At 45.8% G+C, this 14347-nt stretch overlaps 1 protein-coding gene across 2 annotated transcripts in view; it reads right to left on the reverse strand.

Moving 5' to 3' along the window:
* Window positions 1-341: 341 nt before the first annotated feature.
* DCTN5 (dynactin subunit 5) overlaps window positions 342-14347 on the reverse strand; it is a 30364-nt gene continuing 16358 nt past the window's right edge. Inside the window, exon 6 of one of the 2 annotated variants that reach the window (XM_006942234.4) lies at window positions 342-3645. In XM_006942234.4, coding sequence (XP_006942296.1) covers window positions 3632-3645 — 14 coding nt within the window. In that variant the 3' untranslated portion in view covers window positions 342-3631. Of the gene's footprint in view, window positions 3646-11618; window positions 12986-14347 lie in introns of those variants that run through there. The other variant, XM_003998763.6, reaches the window with a different exon arrangement.

The following is a 14347-nucleotide window of genomic DNA, read 5'->3' on the forward strand; positions in this document are numbered from 1 at the left end:
TCTATACCCACATACCTTCCCTGTTTGCCGCTGTTCTCAGCCATCTCCCTCTGCCCATTTCCCTGACTTTCGAAAGTACTGGAGTAGCAACCCTAGAACAGCAAAATACCCAGGTTAGAAGCGCTTTCTCTGTGCCCCTTGGCGCCCTATGATGTCTCTGATAGAGCCCAGCAAATATCAGCCATATTATTGTAAGTATATCTTTACCTGCCTCCCAGTAAATGCAGAAGCAATGATGACATCTTTCCTAGCCCGTGTCCCAAACTCCCAGAGCAATGCCTAGTAAAAAAGGGGGGTAACTGAAATGTTTGCTGAATAAAAGGAAGGTTTTTTACTTTTACTCTGGTGGTGTGTAATCTCTTTATTGAGGTTTAAGATATGTAGAAAGTGTATATATCATAACTGTACAGCTCAATGAATTTTCACAACTTGAACCCACCCCACATAAACAACACCAGACTGAGAAAGAGAACACTACCAACACCCCAGAAGTCGCCCTTGTTCGTGTTTTGGGAGTCCCCAAAGTGGCCCTCCCCCCCCCCCCCCCCCAGTTTGATGATTTGTTAGGAGACTCACAAGACTCAGCATATAGTCTTACTGACAACCGGCTATAAGTTATTACGGCAAAAGGCTACAAAGCAAAATCAGCAAACAGAAAAAGGTGCATAGCACAAAGCCCAGAGGAAACCAGGTACAAGCTTCCCAGAGCCTTCTCGCAGTATAGACACAAAGAATACTTAATTCCTCCAGCAATGAGTTATGACAGCAAGTGTGAAGTGTTATTTGCCAGGGAAGCTCCTTAGAGGCTCAGTGCCCAGGGTTTTACACTGCTGGCCCAATAGGCTGGCCAAGTAGACACCCTCTGCCTGGCACATACCAAAATGTTGGATTCCTGGAAGAAAAGCAGGCATTTAGCATAAACCATACTGTCTGCACAGTTTAGGCACAGTGAGCCATTCTTACTATTTAGGTAATGGTGAGAACCCACTCAAAATCCAATTACCCAGATGCCAGCCAAGGGTCAGCCTTACAAACAAGGAGAGCAGTCTCAGGCTTACTGTGTTAACTCCCTTCTGCGCTGTCCATCCCCTTGGCCCTTGGCCTTGGCTCATGCTTCTTTGCAGCAAATGTATTATCAGTAGGACCCCATGCAAAAAGATGAGCCCAAACTGCAGTGCTGATCTGTTATGCCTGCCAGGGGTCCCGTTAACCATCAAAGTCTACTTTAGATATAATGTTATATGTCAACTATACCTCAATTAAAAAAAGAACAACAGTCTATCTTAGAAAGCCAAGTGGCTTCCTCCCTAAACTTCTGTATGATTCATTTTTACCTGGCCCCAGGCACCAATTCAGGTACAGCACAGCTGTGGCCAGTAAGTTCAGGCTGATCTGAAGCCTTCCAGGGCTGAGGCAATGTGGTGACAGGGCACAAAGACATTAGTACAGTCCCAGAGGGCACATGGTCCCACTGGAAATGAGTTTTCAATGTTAGGGTACCTCAAGCAAGACATGTTAGGCAGTGAAGGGTAACAGGGCCCCCATTGTAAGCCTCTTACCACGGTTCTCCCACCCTAGGGCTTCCAGTCCAGTCTGGAAGATCCAGCCAGCCCTTGGTATTGGAAGAGCTGCGTGAAGGCAGTCAGTTCCAAACAATTCTATTTGTCTGTGATACAAGTGTCCCCATCTCATGAGTGTGCATTCTGTGTGGAAGTGCAGGGCCCTGGCCCCCTCTGTTGTCAGAGCCAGGGCTGCCTGGTGTGATCACAGGCTCAGCGGTCTGAACTCAAAGCACTCCAGAGCATGGAAAGGTAGCACTGGAGCTTTCCGTGAGGAAGAGGGAAAAGCTTCCAAGATTATAGATGCCCCCCACCATTTTCCCCAGGCTCTCCAAGGTGCCAGGACTTTGCCTTTTCATTGCTACAAAATCTGTAGGCCCCGCTGTTCAGCAACCCAACAACATTCTTCCAATCCCCTCTTAGTCTCCTCCAGGCTTTTTATCTGCAAAGGCTGTATACAAGAGACACAAATACATTTTTGCAGATAAACATTTTTATCTAACTTAACCAGAAAGACAAATTCAGGCATTGGTCAGGATGTGTTACAGGGGTTGAATTGTGTCCCCTCTGCCATTCCTATGTTGAAGCCTTAACCCCCAGTACCTCTGAATTGTGACTCTATTGGGAGACAGGACTTTCAAAGAGCTGATTGAGGGGCACCTGGGTGGTGCAGTCGGTTAAGTGTCCGACTTCAGCCAGGTCACGATCTCGCAGTCTGTGAGTTCGAGCCCCGCGTCAGGCTCTGGGCTGATGGCTCGGAGCCTGGAGCCTGCTTCCGATTCTGTGTCTCCCTCTCTCTCTGCCCCTCCCCCGTTCATGCTCTCTCTCTCTCTGTCCCAAAAGTAAATAAAAGTTGAAAAAAAAAAAAAAAGAGCTGATTGAATTAAAATAGAATCACTAGGGTAGGCCCTCATCCAAACTGACTGGTGTCCTTAGAAGAAGAGAAGATCAGGATACAGACAGCACAGAGGGGCGACTATGTCAGGACACGGTGAGAATCTATAAGCCAAGAGAGAGGGCTTGAGAGAAGTCAAACCCACCAATACCTTGGTCTAGGACTGCAGGCCTCTAGAACTGTGAGAGCACATATTTCTCTAATTTAAGCCCCCCAGTCTGAGGCATTTTGTTCTGGGAGCCCTGGCAGACTAGTGGAGGATGAAAGCTTGAATTTTCAAAAGTTTCCAAATGGGTGTACATCATCTCCCATTCCTTTTATTCAGTGAACAGCCTAGATCAATCCCTCTTGAGACAACTATATTCAAATAATGAACCTACCTTACTAGGTGTGTATGGGGGTGGGAGGGTGCAGTAAGGAAATAGAATCAGGCTATCAGCCCACTGTGGTTAAGCTGCAACTAGTCTAGAAAGCCGAACACAAGTCAATACCAGTGAGACATCCTTGCCAGGAAGGCCCAGAGTCTGATCTTCAACAGCAGGTGGAGGGGTCACAGTCCCTGTGATGTGCCCTCCCCCAACATTGGCAGGGATCACAAATCAGGATGCAGGTAGCCTCCGCATTGGCGACAAAGAGCTGACCAGCAGCTTGATTGTAGATGGTCCCATCAGAGAATAAGCCTTCTCCTGTGGGCATGTGTATGTGGCCCGGCGGTCCGGCCAGCATCCACGATGTAGGTCTTCATAATGAGAGCTCTACAGAAGGGGTCCTAAACCTTCAACAGTCCCAGGGTCTGAGTCCTATTCATGGAGCCTGTGTCTGCTTCCAGGTCAGCACAGCTCCTGCTGGGGCTGAAACAGCTCACAGAGGCCAGTTTTCAGCTTAGTCACATGCAGACTTTTACAATTAGTGAATCTGGGATTCCAAGAGAGCCAGCTGCTTTTCTTTGGCTTCTTGCAGAAAGTCATACTGCAGTACCAGACAGCCATGGTCCAAGTCCAAGTGACAAGCAAGGCTTCCTTTTCATGTTGTCAGTCTGACCCACTCAAAACCATGTACATCATGCTGGCCTGGCATCAGCCTCTAGGCGTTGGACATTTCACCTAGGGCTCACTGGCAGTGCAACTGCTTTTTCAAATTCCAAATGTGCGTTTCCATCCAGAAATTGCTTCTCTTTTCATGTTGTCTCCCCTTCCAGAGGTTCCAACAGACACAAATCATAGCAAAAATCAACAGTTACATGAAAACTTGTTCTGGTTCCAACGCTCAAAGAATTTAAACTCCAACACACCCGCCAGAAGCTGTATCTCACCAACACCTTCTTAATTTTTTTTTTTTTTGCATCTTTCTTTGATTGGGATGATCCCTCTAGCATTTATGAAACTGTGAAGTATGTGACATTTTAAACCAGTTTTATATTTCCAGATACAAGAGCTACAAAATACAAAATCATTTTTAAAAACTTCCCTTGTTTCCTCATTGCAAATTTACTCAAACCCCTAGCAGTAAATTCAGCATCAAGAGAACTGTTAATTACAGGCCTGAAGTGCTAACTCTTTTCTGCAGAGGCAGAAACAACCCCCACAAGATAAGACTTTTAAGCAATGGAATCAACCAATAATACATTTGAAGGCCACTGAGTACCCACTGCATGTATATTCCATTTATTCCATTTAGAAATGGACACACACTTAAAAGACAAAGCATTGGGCACCTGGGTGGCTCGGTCAGTTAAGCATCCGACTTCGGCTCAGGTCATCTCACAACTCATGAATTCGAGCCCCGCATCGGGCTCTGTGCTGACAGCTCGGAGACTGGAGCCTGCTTTGGATTCTGTGTCTCCCTGTCTCTCTGCCCCTCCCCCCTCCCATACTCTGTCTCTGTCTCTCAAAAATGAATAAACATACAAAAAAAGAATAAAGAAATGACAACGCATTGAAAAAACAGTAATTCCCTTTGACGTTTAGCAACTGTTTTCTTTTTCATATTCCCTTCTAGCTCTTGTCAACACGGAGTTTCCATTGATACAGCTGCAGTGATGCCACATTAATACAATCATCTACAGAGCGTCAGTGATACTAACAGTGAGCCCTCACTGAGCACTCTGCATATACCAGGCATGGGGCTAACAGCTTTACGGAGATGATCTCACTGCATCCTCAAAAAGACCTTATTCCCATTTTGAAGATGAGGACACGGGCACTTCCGGATGAGGTTACTGCCCGAGGTCCTGTAGCCAGGGAATTGCAACCCAACTCTGCTGACTCCGGAGTACGCCTCATCCTGCCTCTGGGGGCCTTGTCAGTCTGGCCAGCCGCAAATCCCAGACTCACTTGTTCACTCCCTCCCTCCCTCCCTCCTTACCAACAAGCAATACGATATATTGGTTAAACTGAAGAACTCTGGGTTCAAACCCTCCTCCTTATAAGCTGTGTGACATTGGGCAAGTTACTTAACCTCTCTGTGCCTCTATTTCCATGTCTATAAAATGGGGATACTTAAAGTGCCCATCTTCTAGGATTCTATCTGTGATGTGCCCATCTCCAAAGGTTCTTGTAAAGAGCGTCTATGAGGACAGCACTTGAGACACACCGGGGACATAGTCATGTCAGTTGTTGCTATTATTATTGAAACAAAAAGAACCTGTACCTACTCCCAGGGAGCTCAGAGTCTCCAAGAGGCCTTAGAGTTTCTGAGTCTCAGATTTCCTTATTCTCCCCCTCTGGCCCTACTGCTTTCGCAGGCTCTCGCTGTTCCCATGCGAAGTCAGAAAGTGCACTCAGCAGACACCGAAGGTTGAGATGAATACAGCTGAAAAGAGGGATGTTGGTAGGGCCCAGAAAGACCATGGCCGAATGTCTAGACCCAAGGTCTGAAAGCCAGAGAGGGTGTGGACTCCATTCTTGTGTCTCTTCTCTTGGACGATTTTCTTATGCATCGACCATATGTGTGATGCCCAGCAGACTTAAAGATACAGAACAAGCCATCTCCTCTCCTCGGGGAAGCAGGTCGTCCTGCGCTAACTCTTCTTGCTCCAGGGTCTGGGTCAGAGTGCCTAATGAAAAGTAGGTGTGCCCAACTCACCAGCAAAAACTTCAGGAAAACAAAGAATTAACTGACTGGGCAGCAAGGATGGTCCTCAGCATCAAGTGCCTTGGAGGCTCAGGATACTGGGGGACTGCATAAAACATGGATTCTAGCTCAGTCATTAATTAGCTTTGTGACACTGGGAAAGTTGGCTTAACCCTTCTGAAGATCAGTTTCCTCCTCTGAATAATGAGTTCTAAAAATCCCTACTTTTTTGACAGGAAGATTAAATGTTTTCTAATAAGTGCCTGGAATCTGGTAAGTGCAAAGCAAGGAAGGGTGATTTCTGTTTCCCATCTCTTCTTTGTGGTGGATTGATTATAAATGAGCTGATGTTCTTTCTAAATTTAAAAATACGTAAGAATGCTGTACCTTACACTATGAAGGATTTTACTCAAGATTTTTCACTTACTAATAATAGTTGTTACAAACTACCAGTCACTAAGCACTTACCCTGAGCCAGGGCTCCTGCTTTACACGTCTGAGTGCATTTAAATCCTCATAACAACTCCTAGGCATCTTCCCCATTTTATCGATGAGAAATCTGAGGTTCCACAAGGGGAGATAACTTGCCCAAAGTCACAAGGCTAGTACACAGCAGGGCTGGGGTTTGATCTTCCTGCCTCCAGTGCCCACTCTTCACCACTGTGACCTGCAAAAGGGTCCCCAGGCCTCCATTGGGGAACTCTGTTTCTTTGGCTTTCTCTCCCCTACTAAGCTATAACATCCCTACCGACAGGATCTGGCTCCATCTTATTGTCTACTGTATCTCCAGGGGCTAGGGCACCGCCGGGCACTCAGCAGTGGCTCAAAAGGTATTTGGTAAATGAGCAAATGAGTGATATAGCATGTGCTCAGGGCCCCGCCTTCCGAGCCCTAAAGGTAGCAAGTGCATATTCTAGAAAAGCACATTAGTGGGGGCTCTAGAAGTGTTCCAGTGATCATAGACTTGGAGAAACTGGTCCAAGCTGGCAGGACACTTTGTTGACAACTTTTTTGAAATAATCAAGCCTTAACACAATGTTTCAACACTGCCAATGTCATTACAGGGGCCTTGCAACTCCATTGAAGCTACCCCCTGGGGATCAGCCAGCTAGCTCTGATCACCCAAGGCAACCATCCAGGTCCATTAATGTCAATTTGTCCTAGAGAATGGCTGAGGGCAAGTCAGAATGTGTCTGGGGCTCCATGTTCTGGACTCTTGTGGGCTCTCACTGGCCACATCAATACACCAAGAAAGACCTACCTAGCCACCAAGATCCCTTCTTTATAGCTGAGAAACTTCCAAGGATGTATTAAATAGAAGTAATGTTTGTCTGATTCACTTCAAGTCTGCCATTACCCACATGGGTCAGTGACTAAGAAAGGAAGCGTGGCCTCAGGCTCTGAGTGAAATGGCCCATGCAGAAGTGACTAATTCTGAAGCCACTGCACATCCCAAACAACCACAGTAACCCTGTGCAACCACATGCACCAGAATCAGTCAACAGAAGGCACACGAGTCAGTCATTCAACCTTGCCCCCTGTACCTGGGATCTTGCAACATAACACTTATCTAGGCTGGGTAGGGACTGAGGGGAGGAGGGGCTCACCCCATTAAGTATGGGCTGGATACCCACAGGCTCACATCTGACTCCTCAGGAGCTCACAGCTAGTGTGGGCTCAGACAAGAACACAAGTACGTAACTAGAATTCTACCTAGACCTTGACAAGGGCTCCTCTAACAAGGTGCTATGGGGTCCACAAGGAAGAAGTTCCAGGCAGAGGAGCATCCTCTAACTGGCTCTTTATTATTATTACTTATTTTTTTAAGTTGGCTCCATGCTGGACATGGAAGCCTGAACTCCCAACCCTGAGATCAAGACCTGAGCTGAAGGGTGCCTAGGTGGCTCAGTTGGTTGAGCATCTGACACTTTTTTTTTAATGTTTATTTATTTTTGAGAGAGAGGGAGGGAGAGAGAGAGAGAGAGAGAGAGAGAGAGAGAGAGAGAGAGAGAGAGAATGAATGAGCGAGGGGCAGAGAGAGATGTGGAAACAGAATCCAAAGTAGGCTCCAGGCTCTGAGCTGTCAGCACAGAGCCCGACATGGGGCTCGAATCCACGAACCTTGAGATCATGACCTGAGCTGAAGTCGGACGCTTAACCGACTGAGCCACCCAGGCGCCCTGAGCGTCTGACTCTAGATTTCAGCTCAGGTTATGATCTCGTGGTTCATGGGATCAAGTCATGGTGGGTCAGGCTCTGTGCTGGCAGCACAGAGCCTGCTTGGGATTCTCTCTCTCCTTCTTTCTCTACCCCTCCCCTGCTCATGCTCTCTCCCCCTCAAAATAAATAAACATAAAAAGAAAACAGAGGGGTGCCTGGGTGGCTCAGTCGGTTAAGCATCGACTTTGGCTCAGATCATGATCTTGCAGTTCATGAATTCAAGTCCCACATCAGCTCTGTGCTAACAGCTCAGAGGCTGGAGCCTGCTTCTGATTCTGTGTCTCCCTCTCTCTCTGCCCCTCTCCTGTTCATGCTCTGTCTGTCTCTCTCTCTCAAAAATAAACATTAAAAAAAAAAAAAAAAGACCTGAGCTGAGATCAAGAGTTGGACGCTTAACCAACTGAGCCACCCAAGTGACCCTAAATGGCTCTTTATCAACACTTCACTTTAGCTAAGCAACATCCTCCCTGTGCCAGGCCCAGGTACAACCAGAGGCATCCCACCCCCAAGACCAAGGGTAATGAGAGATTGGACAGGCAGTAAGAGTAGGCAGGTAAACAGAGGGCAGTGAAGACAAGTGGAGAAAAGGAAGAGGCCTGAACTGGACAGCAGGTGATTTTTCCTGCCCGGCATCCATTCATCCCCTCTTCTGGCAACATCACCACAGCCACCCAACACCAACTCTCGAGCCATGTGAGGATGTGTCCCTGGTCTAGGCAATCAGTGCATTCTACCTTCCTGGCCACAGTGATTACTTGAGGCTGAATACATCCCAGGTTTGGACCAATGACAGCCAGGTCCAGGGGTTCTGTTGGGGAAAGGGAGCTTTTTCTACCAATAACTGGAGCTACAGGGTAACTCGTGAAGCCTGAGAATGAAGCCAGCTCAAAGGAAAGCAGAGTCAAGAACCGAAGAGACAGATCCCTGATGATGCTGTTGTGAGTCTTGGAATATGGCTTGAAGCCTAACCTGGCCCTGGCCTTATCAGCTACATGAGCCAATTAATTTCCCCTGTCCCCTAAGACAACTGGAAAGAGTCCCAGCCGAGGTCTCTCCCATCTGTCTGCTCTTCGGAGAGTATTGTGAAGACAAGGAGACTTTCTTCTCTGGGGTTTTAAAGGTAATTATCTAGTGACAGATTGTCCCTGGGGTGAGAGCCACCATGGAGACAGAGTCCAGCTGGCCTTTCCTAGGACACATATGATCACCAACATCCTTTCCAACAGTATCAGTAACGAGTAATTATAGACTCGTTTACTATTTGTAGTAGCTATCATTTGTCTGCCCAGCATCTTGTTTTGGTGATGGGTTCTGCTGTTCCTCAGCCATGGGGGGATGGAGGAAAGCTCATGACCTACATCAGGTTTATCATAGGGCTGCACACCCTAGGGCAGTGATTAATCCAAGAGGGTATGGGACTCGCCAGAAACCACTGAGGACCTTTCTATAAGGATTTTCCAAATTAGAACTGGGGGGAAGAAGCCTCTCTCTCAGGGCTAGTAAGCTGGGAGGGTAGAATCTGGAGCAGTCAGCTGCCATGGGCTCCAATGCATGAGAGAACCCGCTTGCAGTAGGAGAAAAGGAAGCCAACACAGACCTGGGAGAGCTTGCTTACTGTTTCCCTGTGCCCAATCTCCCCCTCTCCCTTTTACTGTTAGAATCTCCTTCCTCAGAGTTTTAGCTATGCAGCCAGTGACTAAATTTGCCTCCTCCCTTGTAGCTAAATGTGGTCACGTGACAAGATAGTAGGACCTTGGGTATTTGATGGTTTCCTGGAGCCCACACCTATCTGCGCTGAACAACCTGACTATCCCCACACTGCTAGGTGAGAGAAAGCCACTGTAGTTCAGTGGTCTCTTTGTTACAGCAGCCCAGTCTGTACCTTTACTAACGTACAGTTGAAAAAGAAATAGAAAACAAAGAGCCACATTGGGTTTCAGTCTCTGGATATAATTATCCCTGCAATGATAATGTTATTACTTGCAGAGTGCTAGGAACGATCTTTAATGTCTACATATAGTACCTCATTTAATCAGAACCAATTCTACGGGGGTGCCATTGTCATCCCCATTGTACAGCTTAGGGTACAGGGCAGAGAGATTAAGTAACTTGCCCAAGGTTCACATTACGTTGCTTCCGAAGCTAACCTTTTCCATGATCTGTTGTGTAAGCCAATAAAACCCCTTTCTACTTAAACTGGCTCGGGCTGGATTTCTGTCACTTGCAACAAAGCATTCTAACTGGATTTTTATCTAATCTAGCTTGCAGATTCCTCTATAGAGTGCCAACTATATGGTATAGAATTTTAAGACACTATTTACTGACTGCAAGCAAGACACAGTTCCCATGAAACCTGCTCCCATTTAGCTCTTAAACGACCACTGCAGCTACAAGACAGCAAGGCACGTTGCAAGGAGACAGTCTTCTCAGGGGGACACTGGGCTTCCTGCCTGGGGCAGCCACTGCTGGATGGTTCATCCCATACCCACTCCCAACCCCCTTTCCCTTGCCTGCCTGAAAAAGCAAAATACTTTCTCAGCTTTCTGAACAGTGAGGGCTGGCTGAATGATACAATTTTGGGCAATGAAAGGTTTTACAACAGAGAGGAATTCCAGCATAGTGATGAAAAGTATGGGCTCTACATGCAGACTGCCTTGACTCACCATCCCATCAGATGTACAAATTTGAGCATTTTACTTAACCTCTGTTCCTTGGGGAAGAGTAATGGTACCTACCCCTGGTGGTGGTGAGGACTAAAGAAGTTAATAAATGTGCAGAAGTCAGAAGAGTGCCTGGTACATGGGGGAACACTATGTAAATATTAGTGACTGCCATTTTTATCACCTGTATGTGCCAAAGGTGGAACCGCCTCGAAGGTGTATCATTCCGTAGAAGCAGCAAGGTGCAAAGCTGCACGCCTACTGTGTGCTCACAGTTGTATGAATACACAGGCTGCGGTATGCATTTGTATCTGCTGCTGCATGCAGACAGTCTCTGGTAGGACACACCAAAACCTGTTCAGAGTAGTTGCCCCTGGGCAGTAGAATGTGCAATCGGGGTTCTAGACTGGGAAGTTCTACTTCACTGCATGTCCCTTTTCCACTAACTGGATTGGGTTTTTGGAATCTCGTACATGAGTTACTCAAGGCTTTTAAAATTGTGTTGAAGAAGCTTTTAAAAGATCCCACTTTCTCTTAATTTTCACTGTTCACCCACAAGATGGGCAGTCAAAAAATCATATGTCAATTACATTTCAGTGAAGCTGGAAGAAATAAGTTGAAAAAGAAAATGGACAGTTGCATAAAGTGGTACGCTTCCTTCTGGAGGTATTCAAACACAGGCTGGATGGTAATGTTAGACATGCCCTGCAGGATTTCACTAGCTAACAAGAGGGTAGTTTAGACAGCAACAAAGCTCTGCCAATTCCAAGATCTGCCTTTATGGTGGCACGAAAGGAGAAGTGAGTTGGGGGAGATGCCAGGAAATGACATCAATCAATCATAACAAGGTAAAAAACTGCAACCATCACAGACTACTGATATCAAGTAGGACGCACAGCAGATGTGCTCCAAGGGCAAGCCTAGTCTCATCTTACCAGGGCACAGCTGAGTAACATGGCTATGTTGTCAGATAGGCATGGGGGGTGACTCCTGGGTCAGTCACTTCTTCATTGTATGAACTGGACCAGTTACCTAAGATCTTTGAGTTTTTTTCTCATCTGTAAAATGGGAACAACATCCACCTTACTGGGTTGGTGTGAACCGTAAGCAGACCAGTGAATGTCAAGTCTGTAGCAGGGCACCAGGAGTGCAGTAAAGTGCCCAAGGAACTGAGGTAGCCATGACTGGAGATAGAGAAGGATCACCTTCAAATAATCTTTGAAGTCAATCTTTTAATGCACAAACAAAAAAAAAGACAAACCAGAAAATTGTTTTATATTGACGTAGTAGAGATCATCACATGTAGACACTTTAACCCCACAACCAGATATTAAGTTAGGACAGCTCCTGATAGACCTTAATCTTCAAGGCTGAACTATCCTACCCTGTTCACAGCAGAATCAGAGCATTGAGCAAAGCCAAGCTTCTCAGGCCTTCCCTTCTAAATCCTTTTAGACCAAGAGGTCAGAGCAGAACCAAGCAGGATTGTGTTATTACCCAAGAGATGGTAAGAACAGCACTGGTAAATTCATTTACTCCTTGGGAGTCTGTGCCCACAGAATGATTTAAGAGGCCCCTGTATATATACATGATCGGGTCCAGGTACAAATATTTCGGTCTTACCTGTGACGTTTATGGCAAATATAGCGCGGGTGAATGGTTCTGGTTAGAGAACAATTGTCACAAATGCTACGTCTTCAAGGAAATAAGGCATATGTTGCTGCCTCTAAATACTGTGAGGCAAGGAGGACTGCCAGACTAGCCCGTCCACGTGGGAGACTCAAACCTGGGTCTTTGCAAAAATAAAACCTGGGTGCTGAGGGCCTCCCCTCTAGTGAAAGCCAAAGGCCCTAGATCAGAATGCTAGAAAGTCTTTTATTCATCACCCTGGGTTAAAAGGACAGTTAAGGTCATTTTGGGAAGGAGAGAAATGCTAACCAACCCTCCCTTGAAGTTTCAGTAGCAAACAGGAATCTGGGCTCTGAAAAGTCACACTTTTTCCCCCCATGAGCAACTGGGGCGACTGGCCAAATGTGTTAGCTCAGGAAAGCCGAGAGCGATCCATGTGAGCAGCTAATGGCTGAGAGCAGCACACCAGCTCCATGACCTCCACGCTGGGACAGTGCTGCGCTCGGCGGGCCTATTTCAGCAGGATCCAGTCATCCACGGGACCAAGGGGTGGGAGTGTTGGGAACAGATGATTCTGTGTTCCACAGATAATGGTATGGAGTGACTGTTAATAGATAAGGTTTAAGTACAGCATTTGGACACAATGCCTCCAGGCGTTCTGTTATTAAAGTCTTAAGAGCTTAGAACCTGGAAGGATTGAGAAATTCTAAAGAATTAAACAAAACCAGACAAACAAAAAAAGAGGGTGGAAGATATCAAAGACACTAGAGCTCTTTGTAGATGCTGGCTGGCTCACTTTGTCCCCAAGTTCATCTTAGAGCTCAACCAAATTCGAGACACAAGGCAGAGATGTTAGACCTGTGTCAAGGGCAAAAACTTCTGGTAGTAGCTCTTGGTGACGTCAATCATCAGCTCCTGGGTACATTCTGGGAGTTCCCCTGAAAACAGTCCTGGGGAAAGAAAGACCTGATCAACCAACTGGAGCCGGGGGAGGACAGCAGCTCTGATTTCGTTTAAACCCCTATAGGCCCCTTTTCTTTACTCGTGAGCATCTAAATCCAAGTCCTCCATCTTCAATGCTAGCAGAGTCGTTCTACTGACTACATCTCTGAGATAGTATTTGTGTGTGGGGGGGGGCGAGGGGGGGAGACAAAGAATACAACTCCCTGAATGGATAAATAAATTCCAGGTAAAAAAGGTTATTAAGGCATCTCTGACTCCACTGGAGGTTGTTTCAGGATGGATTTGTCCATCCCCTGGATTCTGGTGTGACACCTACTGGGCAAAGCCAAGGTGAACACCCTTTGAGGTAAGAAGCTGCTCTGCTGTTCATAGAGTGAAACATGCAGTCCCCAAACCTGCTACATACAAGTCGTGGATGGGAGTAGAACAGAAATATCCTATAGAAAGACAAAAAATTGTATTTAAGGATTTCCAGGAAAAGTCACTCCCATATACTATGGGTGGAAGCGTACGTTCATACAACTGTTTTGAAGAGCAATTTTGGAAAATCTAGCAAAACTTTTAAAAGTTCATACCCTGTGACCTGACAATCCAACTTCTAAGAATTTATCCTACAGATAACCTTGCCCAAGTGAACAATACATGTACAAGAATATTAACGCAGCAAAGTTTCTAATACTGAAAAACCAAAGGCAACATCTGATGATCCATTACACCATTACTGATGAGTTACACTATGGTACATTTATGCAACGAAAAACATGTAACCATTAAAAGGAATGAGGGGACTCTCCACATACTGACAAGAAAAGATGCCCAAGATACACTGTTAAGAAGGCAAGTTTCCAAACAGAATAAAGAGTGTGAGTCTGTTTACACAGGTGTAAACAGTCTCATACATCTGTATTATGTACACAAGTATACGTATATATGCATAGAATACACATACCTATACGTCACACATACAAGAACAAATACATGCACTTGCATATGTAGAAAGAGAAAGTAACAGGTACAATGGAAAAAAGGTCCTAAAAATACAAAATTCTCACAGGAACTGTTTACAAATGAACAGCCATGTTAGATTTGCAAACCTATGTTTGGTCTGCATAGTATTTAATCTTTTTAAAAAGTTAGCAGCCAACATTTAAAAGTCCAGGGATATCACATAAAAATTCAGATTTTTAGATCCTCATGAAACATCAGAAGATCTCACAATGTTAGGTTTGTATTCTTAGATAGCTACGACAGGCTATTACTTCAATCACTTCTGTGTGACTCCTGTAGGCAATTTTGGCCAAAATTCTTTCCAGATGGTTTGTCTTTCACTTTGTTCCACTAGTCAGTTT

The sequence above is a fragment of the Felis catus genome, chromosome E3, assembly GCF_018350175.1.
Source record: "Felis catus isolate Fca126 chromosome E3, F.catus_Fca126_mat1.0, whole genome shotgun sequence".
Classification (NCBI taxonomy): domain Eukaryota; kingdom Metazoa; phylum Chordata; class Mammalia; order Carnivora; family Felidae; genus Felis; species Felis catus.